General features: G+C 44.8%; 1 protein-coding gene across 1 annotated transcript in view; it reads left to right on the top strand.

The window, feature by feature from the left end:
* Positions 1-16,077, top strand: part of LOC118392606 (ankyrin repeat and sterile alpha motif domain-containing protein 1B-like) — a 368,819-nt gene that overhangs the window by 120,934 nt on the left and 231,808 nt on the right. Inside the window, exon 7 of the mRNA XM_052460670.1 lies at positions 15,431-15,532. Within this exon, the coding sequence (XP_052316630.1) occupies positions 15,431-15,532 (102 nt within the window). The remainder of the gene's footprint in view (positions 1-15,430; positions 15,533-16,077) is intronic.

Raw genomic sequence — 16,077 nt, forward strand, 5'->3', positions numbered from 1 at the left:
GTATATGATATGGAGACAGAGAGAGGGGGGACAGTAGATGATATGGAGACAGAGAGAGGGGGACAGTATATGATATGGAGACAGAGGGGGGGACAGTATATGATATGGAGACAGAGAGAGAGGGACAGTATATGATATGGAGACAGAGAGAGGGACAGTATATGATATGGAGACAGAGAGAGAGGGACAGTATATGATATGGAGACAGAGAGAGGGACAGTATATGATATGGAGACAGAGAGAGAGGGACAGTATATGATATGGAGACAGAGAGAGGGACAGTATATGATATGGAGACAGAGAGAGAGGGACAGTATATGATATGGAGACAGAGAGAGGGACAGTATATGATATGGAGACAGAGAGAGAGGGACAGTATATGATATGGAGACAGTAGATGATATGGAGAGAGAGGGGGGGGGCAGTAGATGATATGGAGAGAGAGGGGGGACAGTATATGATATGGAGACAGAGAGAGGGGGGACAGTAGATGATATGGAGACAGAGAGAGGGGGACAGTATATGATATGGAGACAGAGGGGGGGGACAGTAGATGATATGGAGACAGAGAGAGAGGGACAGTATATGATATGGAGACAGAGAGAGGGGGGACAGTAGATGATATGGATACAGAGAGAGGGGGGACAGTAGATGATATGGAGACAGAGAGAGGGGGACAGTATATGATATGGAGACAGAGGGGGGACAGTATATGATATGGAGACAGAGAGAGAGGGACAGTATATGATATGGAGACAGAGAGAGGGGGACAGTATATGATATGGAGACAGTAGATGATATGGAGACAGAGAGAGGGGGACAGTAGATGATATGGAGACAGAGAGAGAGGGACAGTATATGATATGGAGACAGAGACAGAGGGACAGTATATGATATGGAGACAGAGACAGAGGGACAGTATATGATATGGAGACAGAGAGAGAGGGACAGTATATGATATGGAGACAGAGAGAGAGAGGGACAGTATATGATATGGAGACAGAGAGAGAGGGACAGTATATGATATGGAGACAGAGAGAGAGGGACAGTAGATGATATGGAGACAGAGAGAGAGGGACAGTATATGATATGGAGACAGAGAGAGGGGGGGACAGTAGATCATATGGAGACAGAGAGAGAGGGACAGTATATGATATGGAGACAGAGAGAGGGGGGGACAGTAGATCATATGGAGACAGAGAGAGAGGGACAGTATATGATATGGAGACAGTAGATGATATGGAGAGAGAGGGGGGGACAGTATATGATATGGAGACAGTAGATGATATGGAGAGAGAGGGGGGGACAGTAGATGATATGGAGACAGAGAGAGGGGGACAGTAGATCATATGGAGACAGAGAGAGAGGGACAGTATATGATATGGAGACAGTAGATGATATGGAGAGAGAGGGGGGACAGTATATGATATGGAGACAGTAGATGATATGGAGAGAGAGGGGGGACAGTATATGATATGGAGACAGTAGATTATATGGAGAGAGAGGGGGGACAGTAGATGATATGGAGACAGTAGATGATATGGAGAGAGAGGGGGACAGTAGATGATATGGAGACAGTAGATGATATGGAGAGAGAGAGGGACAGTATATGATATGGAGACAGTAGATGATATGGAGACAGTAGATGATATGGAGACAGAGCGAGGGGGGGACAGTAGATGATATGGAGACAGAGAGAGGGGGACAGTATATGATATGGAGACAGTAGATGATATGGAGAGGAGGCAGTAGATGATATGGAGAGAGAGGGGGCAGTAGATGATATGGAGACAGAGAGAGGGGGACAGTATATGATATGGAGACAGAGAGAGGGGGACAGTATATGATATGGAGACAGAGAGAGGGGGACAGTATATGATATGGAGACAGAGGGGGGACAGTATATGATATGGAGACAGAGAGAGGGGGACAGTATATGATATGGAGACAGATGATATGGAGAGAGGGGGGACAGTATATGATATGGAGACAGTAGATGATATGAAGAGAGAGGGGGGGACAGTAGATGATATGGAGACAGAGAGAGGGGGGGACAGTATATGATATGGAGAGAGAGGGGGGACAGTATATGATATGGAGACAGAGAGAGAGGGACAGTATATGATATGGAGACAGAGAGAGGGACAGTATATGATATGGAGACAGAGAGAGGGGGGACAGTAGATGATATGGAGACAGAGAGAGGGGGACAGTATATGATATGGAGACAGAGGGGGGGACAGTATATGATATGGAGACAGAGAGAGAGGGACAGTATATGATATGGAGACAGAGAGAGGGACAGTAGATGATATGGAGACCGAGAGTATATTATATGGAGACCGAGAGGGGGGACAGTATATGATATGGAGACAGAGAGAGGGGGGACAGTATATGATATGGAGACAGAGAGAGGGGGAGTAGATGATATGGAGACAGAGAGTATATGATATGGAGACAGAGGGGGGGACAGTAGATGATATGGAGACAGAGAGGGGGGACAGTATATGATATGGAGACAGAGAGAGGGAGAGTAGATGATATGGAGACCGAGAGTATATTATATGGAGACCGAGAGGGGGGACAGTATATGATATGGAGACAGAGAGAGGGGGACAGTATATGATATGGAGACAGAGAGAGAGGGACAGTATATGATATGGAGACAGAGAGAGGGGGGACAGTATATGATATGGAGACAGAGAGAGGGGGAGTAGATAATATGGAGACAGAGAGTATATTATATGGAGACAGGGAGAGGGGGGGAGTAGATGATATGGAGACAGTAGATGATATGGAGAGAGAGGGGGACAGTAGATGATATGGAGACAGAGAGAGAGGGACAGTATATGATATGGAGACAGTAGATGATATGGAGAGAGAGGGGGGGGGCAGTAGATGATATGGAGAGAGAGGGGGACAGTAGATGATATGGAGACAGTAGATGATATGGAGAGAGAGGGGGGACAGTAGATGATATGGAGACAGTAGATGATATGGAGAGAGAGAGGGACAGTATATGATATGGAGACAGTAGATGATATGGAGACAGTAGATGATATGGAGACAGAGCGAGGGGGGGACAGTAGATGATATGGAGACAGAGAGAGGGGGGGACAGTATATGATATGGAGACAGTAGATGATATGGAGAGAGGGGGGGGCAGTAGATGATGTGGAGAGAGGGGGGGGGGGCAGTAGATGATATGGAGACAGAGAGAGGGGGACAGTATATGATATGGAGACAGAGGGGGGGACAGTATATGTATGGAGACAGAGAGAGGGGGACAGTATATGATATGGAGACAGAGGGGGGGACAGTATATGATATGGAGACAGAGTGAGGGGGGGACAGTATATGATATGGAGACATTAGATGATATGGAGAGAGAGGGGGGACAGTATATGATATGGAGACAGTAGATGATATGAAGAGAGAGGGGGGGACAGTAGATGATATGGAGACAGAGAGAGGGGGGGACAGTATATGATATGGAGAGAGAGGGGGACAGTATATGATATGGAGACAGAGAGAGAGGGACAGTATATGATATGGAGACAGAGAGAGGGACAGTATATGATATGGAGACAGAGAGAGGGGGACAGTAGATGATATGGAGACAGAGAGAGGGGGGACAGTATATGATATGGAGACAGAGAGGGGGACAGTATATGATATGGAGACAGAGAGTAGAGGGATGGAGACAGTATATGATATGGAGACAGAGAGAGGGACAGTAGATGATATGGAGACAGAGATTATATGGAGACCGAGGGGGGGACAGTATATGATATGGAGACAGAGAGAGGGGGGACAGTATATGATATGGAGACAGAGAGAGGGGGAGTAGATGATATGGAGACAGAGAGTATATGATATGGAGACAGAGGGGGGACAGTAGATGATATGGAGACAGAGAGAGGGGACAGTATATGATATGGAGACAGAGAGAGGGACAGTAGATGATATGGAGACAGAGGGAGTATGATATGGAGACAGAGAGGGGGACAGTATATGATATGGAGACAGAGAGAGGGGGACAGTATATGATATGGAGACAGAGAGAGGGGACAGTATATGATATGGAGACAGAGAGAGGGGGACAGTATATGATATGGAGACAGAGAGAGGGGGACAGTAGATGATATGGAGACAGAGAGTATATTATATGGAGACAGTAGAGATAGGATGATATGGAGACAGTAGATGATATGGAGAGAGAGGGGGACAGTAGATGATATGGAGACAGAGAGAGAGGGACAGTATATGATATGGAGACAGTAGATGATATGGAGAGAGAGGGGGGGGGCAGTAGATGATATGGAGAGAGAGGGGGGACAGTATATGATATGGAGACAGAGAGAGGGGGGACAGTAGATGATATGGAGACAGAGAGAGGGGGACAGTATATGATATGGAGACAGAGGGGGGACAGTAGATGATATGGAGACAGAGAGAGAGGGACAGTATATGATATGGAGACAGAGAGAGGGGACAGTAGATGATATGGAGACAGAGAGAGGGGGACAGTAGATGATATGGAGACAGAGAGAGGGGGACAGTATATGATATGGAGACAGAGGGGGGGACAGTAGATGATATGGAGACAGAGAGAGGGGACAGTATATGATATGGAGACAGAGAGAGGGGACAGTATATGATATGGAGACAGAGATGAGAGAGGAGACAGTAGATGATATGGAGACAGAGAGAGGGGGACAGTAGATGATATGGAGACAGAGAGAGGGGGACAGTAGATGATATGGAGACAGAGAGAGGGGACAGTATATGATATGGAGACAGAGATGATATGGAGAGGACAGTATATGATATGGAGACAGAGAGAGAGGGGACAGTAGATGATATGGAGACAGAGAGAGGGGACAGTATATGATATGGAGACAGAGAGAGGGGGGACAGTAGATGATATGGAGACAGAGAGAGGGGGGACAGTAGATGATATGGAGACAGAGAGAGGGGGGACAGTAGATGATATGGAGACAGAGAGAGGGGGACAGTAGATGATATGGAGACAGAGAGAGAGGGACAGTATATGATATGGAGACAGAGACAGAGGGACAGTATATGATATGGAGACAGAGAGAGAGGGACAGTATATGATATGGAGACAGAGAGAGAGGGACAGTATATGATATGGAGACAGAGAGAGAGGGACAGTATATGATATGGAGACAGAGAGAGAGGGACAGTATATGATATGGAGACAGAGAGAGAGAGGGACAGTATATGATATGGAGACAGAGAGAGAGGGACAGTATATGATATGGAGACAGAGAGAGGGGACAGTAGATGATATGGAGACAGAGAGAGAGGGACAGTATATGATATGGAGACAGAGAGAGAGGGACAGTAGATGATATGGAGACAGAGAGAGGGGGGGACAGTAGATGATATGGAGACAGAGAGAGGGACAGTAGATGATATGGAGACAGAGAGAGGGGGGGACAGTAGATCATATGGAGACAGAGAGGGGGGACAGTATATGATATGGAGACAGTAGATGATATGGAGAGAGAGGGGGGGACAGTATATATATGGAGACAGTGGATGATATGGAGAGAGAGGGGGACAGTAGATGATATGGAGACAGAGAGAGGGGGACAGTAGATGATATGGAGACAGAGAGAGAGACAGTATATGATATGGACAGTAGATGATATGGAGACAGAGAGGGGGACAGTATATGATATGGAGACAGTAGATGATATGGAGACAGAGAGGGGGACAGTAGATGATATGGAGACAGTAGATGATATGGAGAGAGAGGGGGGACAGTAGATGATATGGAGACAGTAGATGATATGGAGACAGAGAGGGACAGTATATGATATGGAGACAGAGAGATGATATGGAGACAGAGAGAGGGGGACAGTAGATGATATGGAGACAGAGAGAGAGGGACAGTAGATGATATGGAGACAGAGGGGGACAGTAGATGATATGGAGACAGAGAGAGGGGGACAGTAGATGATATGGAGACAGAGAGAGGGGGGGACAGTATATGATATGGAGACAGTAGATGATATGGAGAGAGAGGGGGACAGTAGATGATGGAGACAGAGAGAGGGGGACAGTAGATGATATGGAGACAGAGAGGAGAGGGGGGGGCAGTATATGATATGGAGACAGAGGGGGGACAGTATATGTATGGAGACAGAGAGAGGGGGACAGTATATGATATGGAGACAGAGTGAGGGGGGGACAGTATATGATATGGAGACATTAGATGATATGGAGAGAGAGGGGGGGACAGTATATGATATGGAGACAGTAGATGATATGAAGAGAGAGGGGGGGACAGTAGATGATATGGAGACAGAGAGAGGGGGGGACAGTATATGATATGGAGAGAGAGGGGGGGACAGTATATGATATGGAGACAGTAGATGATATGGAGAGAGAGGGGGGACATTATATGATATGGAGACAGTAGATGATATGGAGAGAGAGGGGGGACAGTATATGATATGGAGACAGTAGATGATATGGAGAGAGAGGGGGGACAGTAGATGATATGGAGACAGTAGATGATATGGAGAGAGAGGGGGGACAGTAGATGATATGGTGACAGTAGATGATATGGAGAGAGAGGGGGGACAGTATATGATATGGAGACAGTAGATGATATGGAGAGAGAGGGGGGACAGTATATGATATGGAGACAGTAGATGATATGGAGAGAGAGGGGGACAGTAGATGATATGGAGACAGAGAGAGGGGGACAGTAGATGATATGGAGACAGAGACAGAGGGACAATAGATGATATGGAGAGAAAGAGAAGGGGACAATAGATGATATGGAGAGAGAGAGAAGGGGACAATAGATGATATGGAGACAGAGACAGAGGGACAGTAGATAATATGGAGACAGAGACAGAGGGACAATAGATAATATGGAGACAGAGACAGAGGGACAGTAGATAATATGGAGACAGAGACAGAGGGACAATAGATAATATGGAGAGAAAGAGAGGGGGACAATAGATGATATGGAGACAAAGACAGAGGGACAATAGATAATATGGAGACAGAGACAGAGGGACAATAGATAATATGGAGACAGAGACAGAGGGACAGTAGATAATATGGAGACAGAGACAGAGGGACAATAGATAATATGGAGACAGAGACAGAGGGACAATAGATAATATGGAGACAGAGACAGAGGGACAATAGATAATATGGAGACAGAGAGAGAGGGGACAGTAGATGATATGGAGACAGAGACAGGGGGACAATAGATAATATGGAGAGAAAGAGAGGGGGACAATAGATGATATGGAGACAGAGGGACAGTAGATAATATGGAGACAGAGACAGAGGGACAATAGATAATATGGAGACAGAGACAGAGGGACAGTAGATAATATGGAGACAGAGACAGAGGGACAATAGATAATATGGAGAGAGAGAGAGGGGGACAATAGATGATATGGAGACAGAGACAGAGGGACAGTAGATAATATGGAGACAGAGACAGAGGGACAATAGATAATATGGAGACAGAGACAGAGGGACAGTAGATAATATGGAGACAGAGACAGAGGGACAATAGATATATGGAGACAGAGACAGAGGGACAATAGATGATATGGAGACAGAGAGATATGGAGGACAGTAGATGATATGGAGAGAGATCATATGGAGAGAGAGAGGGGACAGTAGATAATATGGAGAGAGAGGGGGACAGTAGATGATATGGAGACAGAGACAGAGGACAGTAGATGATATGGAGAGAGAGAGGAGGGACAGTAGATGATATGGAGACAGAGAGGGATAATATGGACAGTAGATATATGGAGACAGAGAGAGAGGGACAGTAGATGATATGGAGACAGAGACAGAGGGACAGTAGATAATATGGAGACAGAGATCAGAGGGACAGTAGATGATATGGAGACAGAGACAGGGGACAGTAGATAATATGGAGACAGAGATGATATGAGAGGGACAGTAGATGATATGGAGACAGAGACAGAGGGACAGTAGATAATATGGAGACAGTAGATGATATGGAGAGTAGAGGGGGACAGTAGATGATATGGAGACAGTAGATGATATGGAGAGAGAGGGGGACAGTAGATGATATGGAGACAGTAGATGATATGGAGAGAGAGGGGGACAGTAGATGATATGGAGACAGTAGATGATATGGAGAGAGAGGGGGACAGTAGATGATATGTAGAGACAGTAGATGATATGGAGAGAGAGGGGGACAGTAGATGATATGGAGACAGAGAGAGGGGGACAGTAGATGATATGGAGACAGAGACAGAGGGACAGTAGATGATATGGAGAGATGCAGAGAGAGGGGACAATAGATGATATGGAGAGAGATGATATGGGGGGGGACAGTAGATGATATGGAGACAGAGACATATGGAGAGGGACAGTAGATAATATGGAGACAGAGACAGAGGGACAGTAGATAATATGGAGACAGAGACAGGGACAGTAGATAATATGGAGAGAGACAGAGGGACAGTAGATAATATGGAGAGAAAGAGGGGATAATATGTAGAGGGAGAGAGGGGGACAGTAGATAATATGGATCATATGATAGAGACAGATGGACAATAGATATGGAGACAGAGACAGGGGACAGTAGATAATATGGAGACAGAGACATATGGAGGGGGACAGTAGATAATATGGAGACAGTAGATCATATGGGGACAGTAGATAATATGGAGACAGAGACAGAGGGACAGTAGATGATATGGAGAGAGAGAGGGGACAGTAGATAATATGTAGGGATATGGAGAGAGAGAAGGGGACAGTAGATAATATGGAGACAGTAGACAGGAGGGACAATAGATGATATGGAGAGAGAGGGGGGACAGTAGATGATATGGAGACAGAGGGGGGACAGTAGATAATATGGAGAGAGGGGGACAGTAGATCATATGGAGAGAGAGAGGGACAGTAGATAATATGTAGAGAGACAGTAGATCATATGGAGAGAGGGAGACAGTAGATAGATGTAGAGATGCAGTAGATCATATGGAGAGAGAGGGGGGACAGTAGATAATATGGAGACAGAGATCATATGGAGAGGACAGTAGATGATATGGAGACAGAGATCATGGAGAGGGGGGGACAGTAGATAATATGGAGATGCAGATCATATGGAGAGAGTAGATAATATGGAGAGAGACAGAGGGACAGTAGATAATATGGAGACAGAGAGAGGGGGACAGTAGATAATATGGAGACAGAGATCAGAGGGACAGTAGATAATATGGAGAGATGAGACAGAGGGACAATAGATAATATGGAGACAGAGACAGGGGACAGTAGATAATATGGAGACAGTAGATCATATGGGGACAGTAGATAATATGTAGAGATGCAGTAGATCATATGGAGATGATATGGAGAGATGTAGAGGGGACAGTAGATGATATGGAGAGAGAGAGAGAGAGATGCAGTAGATCAGTAGATAATATGGAGAGAGAGGGGGACAGTAGATAATATGTAGAGATGCAGTAGATCATATGAGAGAGAGGGGGGACAGTAGATGATATGTAGAGATGAGATCATATGGAGAGGGGGGACAGTAGATAATATGTAGAGATGCAGTAGATCATATGGAGAGAGAGGGGGACAGTAGATAATATGGAGATGCAGTAGATGATATGGAGAGAGGGGGACAGTAGATATATGGAGAGATGCAGTAGATCATATGGAGAGAGAGAGGGGGGGACAGTAGATAATATGGAGAGATGCAGTAGATCATATGGAGAGAGAGACAGGGGACAGTAGATAATATGTAGAGATGCAGTAGATCATATGGAGAGAGAGAGGGGGACAGTAGATAATATGGAGAGAGAGAAGGGGACAGTAGATAATATGGAGAGAGATCAGGGGACAGTAGATAATATGTAGAGATGCAGAGATCATATGGAGAGAGAAGGGGACAGTAGATAATATGGAGACAGAGATCATATGGAGGGACAGTAGATAATATGGAGATGCAGTAGATCATATGAGAGAGAGGGGGACAGTAGATGATATGGAGATGCAGAGATCATATGGGGAGAGAAGGGACAGTAGATAATATGGAGACAGAGATCATATGGAGAGAGAGAAGGGGACAGTAGATAATATGTAGAGATGCAGTAGATCATATGGAGAGAGAGACAGGGGACAGTAGATAATATGGAGACAGAGACAGAGGGACAGTAGATAATATGGAGAGAGAGAGAAGGGGACAGTAGATAATATGGAGAGAAGAGAGGGGGGGGCAGTAGATAATATGTAGAGATGCAGTAGATCATATGGAGAGAGAGAAGGGGACAGTAGATAATATGTAGAGATGCAGTAGATCATATGGAGAGAGAGAAGGGGACAGTAGATAATATGGAGAGAGAGAAGGGGACAGTAGATAATATGGTAGAGATGCAGAGACAGGAGAGACAGTAGATAATATGGAGAGAGAGACAGAGGGACAGTAGATCATATGGAGAGAGAGACAGGGGACAGTAGATAATATGGAGAGAGAGAGGGGACAGTAGATAATATGGAGAGATGCAGTAGATCATATGGAGGACAGTAGATAATATGTAGAGATGCAGTAGATCATATGGAGAGAGAGAGGGGGACAGTAGATAATATGTAGAGATGCAGTAGATCATATGGAGAGAGAGGGAGATAATATGTAGAGATGAGATCATATGGAGAGAGAGAGAGATGCAGTAGATCATATGGAGAGAGAGAGGGGGACAGTAGATAATATGTAGAGATGCAGTAGATCATATGGAGAGAGAGGGGGACAGTAGATAATATGTAGAGATGCAGTAGATCATATGGAGAGAGAGGGGACAGTAGATAATATGTAGAGATGCAGTAGATCATATGGAGAGAGACAGGGGACAGTAGATAATATGTAGAGATGCAGTAGATCATATGGAGAGAGAGACAGGGGACAGTAGATAATATGTAGAGATAGTAGATCATATGGAGAGAGAGAGGGGGACAGTAGATAATATGTAGAGCAGTAGATCATATGGAGAGAGGGGGGACAGTAGATAATATGTAGAGTAGATCATATGGAGAGAGAGAGGGGACAGTAGATAATATGTAGAGATGCAGTAGATCATATGGAGGAGAGAGGGGGGCAGTAGATAATATGTAGAGATGCAGTAGATCATATGGAGAGAGAGGGGGACAGTAGATAATATGTAGAGATGCAGTAGATCATATGGAGAGAGAGACAGGGGACAGTAGATAATATGGAGATGCAGTAGATCATATGGAGAGGGGGGGACAGTAGATAATATGTAGAGATGCAGTAGATCATATGGAGAGAGAGGGGGGACAGTAGATAATATGTAGAGATGCAGTAGATCATATGGAGAGAGAGGGGGGGCAGTAGATAATATGTAGAGATGCAGTAGATCATATGGAGAGAGAGAGATAATATGTAGGGGGAGAGAGAGGGGGGCAGTAGATAATATGTAGAGATGCAGTAGATCATATGGAGAGAGAGAGGGGGACAGTAGATAATATGTAGAGAGAGAGGGGGACAGTAGATAATATGTAGAGATGCAGTAGATCATATGGAGAGAGAGAAGGGGACAGTAGATAATATGTAGAGATGCAGTAGATAATATGTAGAGATGCAGTAGATAATATGGAGAGAGAGGGGGGCAGTAGATAATATGTAGAGATGCAGTAGATCATATGGAGAGAGAGGGGGGCAGTAGATAATATGTAGAGATGCAGTAGATCATATGGAGAGAGAGGGGGGGGGCAGTAGATAATATGTAGAGATGCAGTAGATCATATGGAGAGAGAGGGGGGACAGTAGATAATATGTAGAGATGCAGTAGATCATATGGAGAGAGAGGGGGGGGGGGGCAGTAGATAATATGTAGAGATGCAGTAGATCATATGGAGAGAGAGAGGGGACAGTAGATAATATGTAGAGATGCAGTAGATCATATGGAGAGAGAGGGGGACAGTAGATAATATGTAGAGATGCAGTAGATCATATGGAGAGAGAGAGGGGGACAGTAGATAATATGTAGAGATGCAGTAGATCATATGGAGAGAGAGGGGGGACAGTAGATAATATGTAGAGATGCAGTAGATCATATGGAGAGAGAGAAGGGGACAGTAGATAATATGTAGAGATGCAGTAGATCATATGGAGAGAGAGGGGGACAGTAGATAATATGTAGAGATGCAGTAGATCATATGGAGAGAGAGAGGGGGACAGTAGATAATATGGAGAGAGAGGGGGGGACAGTAGATAATATGGAGAGAGAGAGGGGGACAGTAGATAATATGTAGAGATGCAGTAGATCATATGGAGAGAGAGAAGGGGACAGTAGATAATATGTAGAGATGCAGTAGATCATATGGAGAGAGAGAGGGGACAGTAGATAATATGTAGAGATGCAGTAGATCATATGGAGAGAGAGGGGGACAGTAGATAATATGTAGAGATGCAGTAGATCATATGGAGAGAGAGAAGGGGACAGTAGATAATATGTAGAGATGCAGTAGATCATATGGAGAGAGAGAAGGGGACAGTAGATAATATGTAGAGATGCAGTAGATCATATGGAGAGAGAGGGGGACAGTAGATAATATGTAGAGATGCAGTAGATCATATGGAGAGAGAGATGCAGTAGATCATATGGGGGCAGTAGATAATATGTAGAGATGCAGTAGATCATATGGAGAGAGGGGGGACAGTAGATAATATGTAGAGATGCAGTAGATCATATGGAGAGAGAGGGGGACAGTAGATAATATGTAGAGATGCAGTAGATCATATGGAGAGAGAGAAGGGGACAGTAGATAATATGTAGAGATGCAGTAGATCATATGGAGAGAGAGAGGGGACAGTAGATAATATGTAGAGATGCAGTAGATCATATGGAGAGAGAGAAGGGGACAGTAGATAATATGTAGAGATGCAGTAGATCATATGGAGAGAGAGGGGGACAGTAGATAATATGTAGAGATGCAGTAGATCATATGGAGAGAGAGAAGGGGACAGTAGATAATATGTAGAGATGCAGTAGATCATATGGAGAGAGAGAGGGGGACAGTAGATAATATGTAGAGATGCAGTAGATCATATGGAGAGAGAGGGGGACAGTAGATAATATGTAGAGATGCAGTAGATCATATGGAGAGAGAGAAGGGGACAGTAGATAATATGTAGAGATGCAGTAGATCATATGGAGAGAGAGAGGGGACAGTAGATAATATGTAGAGATGCAGTAGATCATATGGAGAGAGAGAGGGGGGGCAGTAGATAATATGTAGAGATGCAGTAGATCATATGGAGAGAGAGAAGGGGACAGTAGATAATATGTAGAGATGCAGTAGATCATATGGAGAGAGAGAGGGGGGCAGTAGATAATATGTAGAGATGCAGTAGATCATATGGAGAGAGAGAAGGGGACAGTAGATAATATGTAGAGATGCAGTAGATCATATGGAGAGAGAGGGGGGACAGTAGATAATATGTAGAGATGCAGTAGATCATATGGAGAGAGAGGGGGGACAGTAGATAATATGTAGAGATGCAGTAGATCATATGGAGAGAGAGGGGACAGTAGATAATATGTAGAGAGAGAGGGCAGTAGATAATATGTAGAGATAGTAGATGTAGAGATGCAAGAGAGAGAAGGGGACAGTAGATAATATGTAGAGATGCAGTAGATCATATGGAGAGAGAGATAATATGGAGAGGGGATATGCAGTAGATAATATGTAGAGATGCAGGGACAGTAGATAATATGGAGATGCAGTAGATCATATGGGGGGGACAGTAGATAATATGTAGAGATGCAGTAGATCATATGGAGAGAGGGGGGGACAGTAGATAATATGTAGAGATGCAGTAGATCATATGGAGAGAGAGAAGGGACAGTAGATAATATGTAGAGATGCAGTAGATCATATGGAGAGAGGGGGGGACAGTAGATAATATGTAGAGATGCAGTAGATCATATGGAGAGAGAGGGGGGGACAGTAGATAATATGTAGAGATGCAGTAGATCATATGGAGAGAGAGGGGGACAGTAGATAATATGTAGAGATGCAGTAGATCATATGGAGAGAGGACAGTAGATAATATGTAGAGATGCAGTAGATCATATGGAGAGAGAGGGGGGCAGTAGATAATATGTAGAGATGCAGTAGATGATATGGAGAGAGAGGGGGACAGTAGATAATATGTAGAGATGCAGTAGATCATATGGAGAGAGGGGGGGACAGTAGATAATATGTAGAGATGCAGTAGATCATATGGAGAGAGAGGGGGACAGTAGATAATATGTAGAGATGAGATCATATGGAGAGAGGGGGGGACAGTAGATAATATGTAGAGATGCAGTAGATGATATGGAGAGAGGGGGGCAGTAGATAATATGTAGAGATGGAGAGAGAGGGGGACAGTAGATGATATGGAGAGAGTAGATGGAGGGGGCAGTAGATAATATGTAGAGATGCAGTAGATCATATGGAGAGAGGGGGGGGGGGGCAGTAGATAATATGTAGAGATGCAGTAGATGACATGGAGAGAGAGAGGGACAGTAGATGATATGGAGAGAGAGGGGGGGGCAGTAGATAATATGTAGAGATGCAGTAGATGATATGGAGAGAGAGAGGGACAGTAGATTATATGGACAGAGAGAGAAGGGGACAGTAGATGAGAGAAGATGATATGGAGAGAGGGAGAGAGGGGGTGGGGTCAGTAGATAATATGTAGATAGGCAGTAGATGATATGGAGAGAGAGAGAGAGGGGACAGAGGCAGTAGATGATATGTAGAGAGCGAGAGGGGGACAGTAGATATGGAGAGATAGAGAAGGGGACATAAGATGGTATGTAGAGAGAGAGAGAAGATATGGAGTGAGAGAAAGGACAGTAGAGGATATGGAGAGAGAGTGTGGTCTTTGTCCTACCTCCCACTCCTCTCCCCCCTTATTTTCCTCAATCGCTTCCTGTTTCCTCTGTTGTCTTTTTGCACTTCCTGTGAGGAACCCGGGCGGCCATATTGTTTTTGTTCAGGGGGCTTATTTAGATGAGAGTGACAGGCCTGTACTGGTTTACTGTCTGACCCCTGTCATCCACCCAACCTTCTCTTTTATCCGTGTGTGTGTGAGATACAGGATGGACGTGGCTAGCTTCCTCTGTCAGTAAATTGTCAGACAGAAATACAGTATGGATGATTTCTCCAAGTGAGTATATTTAGGATCTTTGTCCTCCAACACGCAACACTTTACAGTGCTTCCCCTTTAAAATGTGTATATAGATTTACTTGTTAAGGGAGTGTGTGCAGGAGGCTAGATTTGTGTGTGTGCTTGCTCGTGTGTGAGTGTGGGGTGGTGTCGGCTGGGTGCCTGTCTGACCCATGGTTTCGGTCTTCTGTTTGTCTGTTGCAGGTATTGATGCCAACATCACAGACTGCCAGGGAAGGACAGCTCTGGAGATCCTCAGAGAACACCCCGCACAGAAGTCCCAGCAAATCACTGCACTCATGCAAGGTAACACACATTAACATACACACGCATTAAAACCACACACATGCATTAACCACACACATGCATTAACCACACACATGCATTAACCACACACATGCATTAACCACACACATGCATTAACCACACACACGCATTAACCACACACACGCATTAACACACACATGCATTAACACACACATGCATTAACCACACACATGCATTAACCACACACACGCATTAACACACACATGCATTAACACACACATGCATTAACACACACACGCAAACCTCTTAAGGCTAGGGGGCACTATTTTCATTTTTGGAAAAATAACGTTCCCAAAGTAAACGTGCTTTGTGTACATGTTCTGGTAATCCGTCTGGCCCAGCATCTTTGTGAATGTTGACCTGTTTAAAGGTTTTGTTCACATCGGCTGCCGAAAGCGTTATCACAGTCATCCATAACAGCTGGTGCTCTCGTGCATGCTTCAGTGTTGCTTGCCTCGAAGCGAGCATAAAAGGCATTTAGCTCGTCTGGTAGGCTCGCCTCACTGGGCAGCTCACTTCTGGGT

Source organism: Oncorhynchus keta, chromosome 13 (assembly GCF_023373465.1).
Source record: "Oncorhynchus keta strain PuntledgeMale-10-30-2019 chromosome 13, Oket_V2, whole genome shotgun sequence".
In the NCBI taxonomy this organism is placed as follows: Eukaryota; Metazoa; Chordata; class Actinopteri; order Salmoniformes; family Salmonidae; genus Oncorhynchus; species Oncorhynchus keta.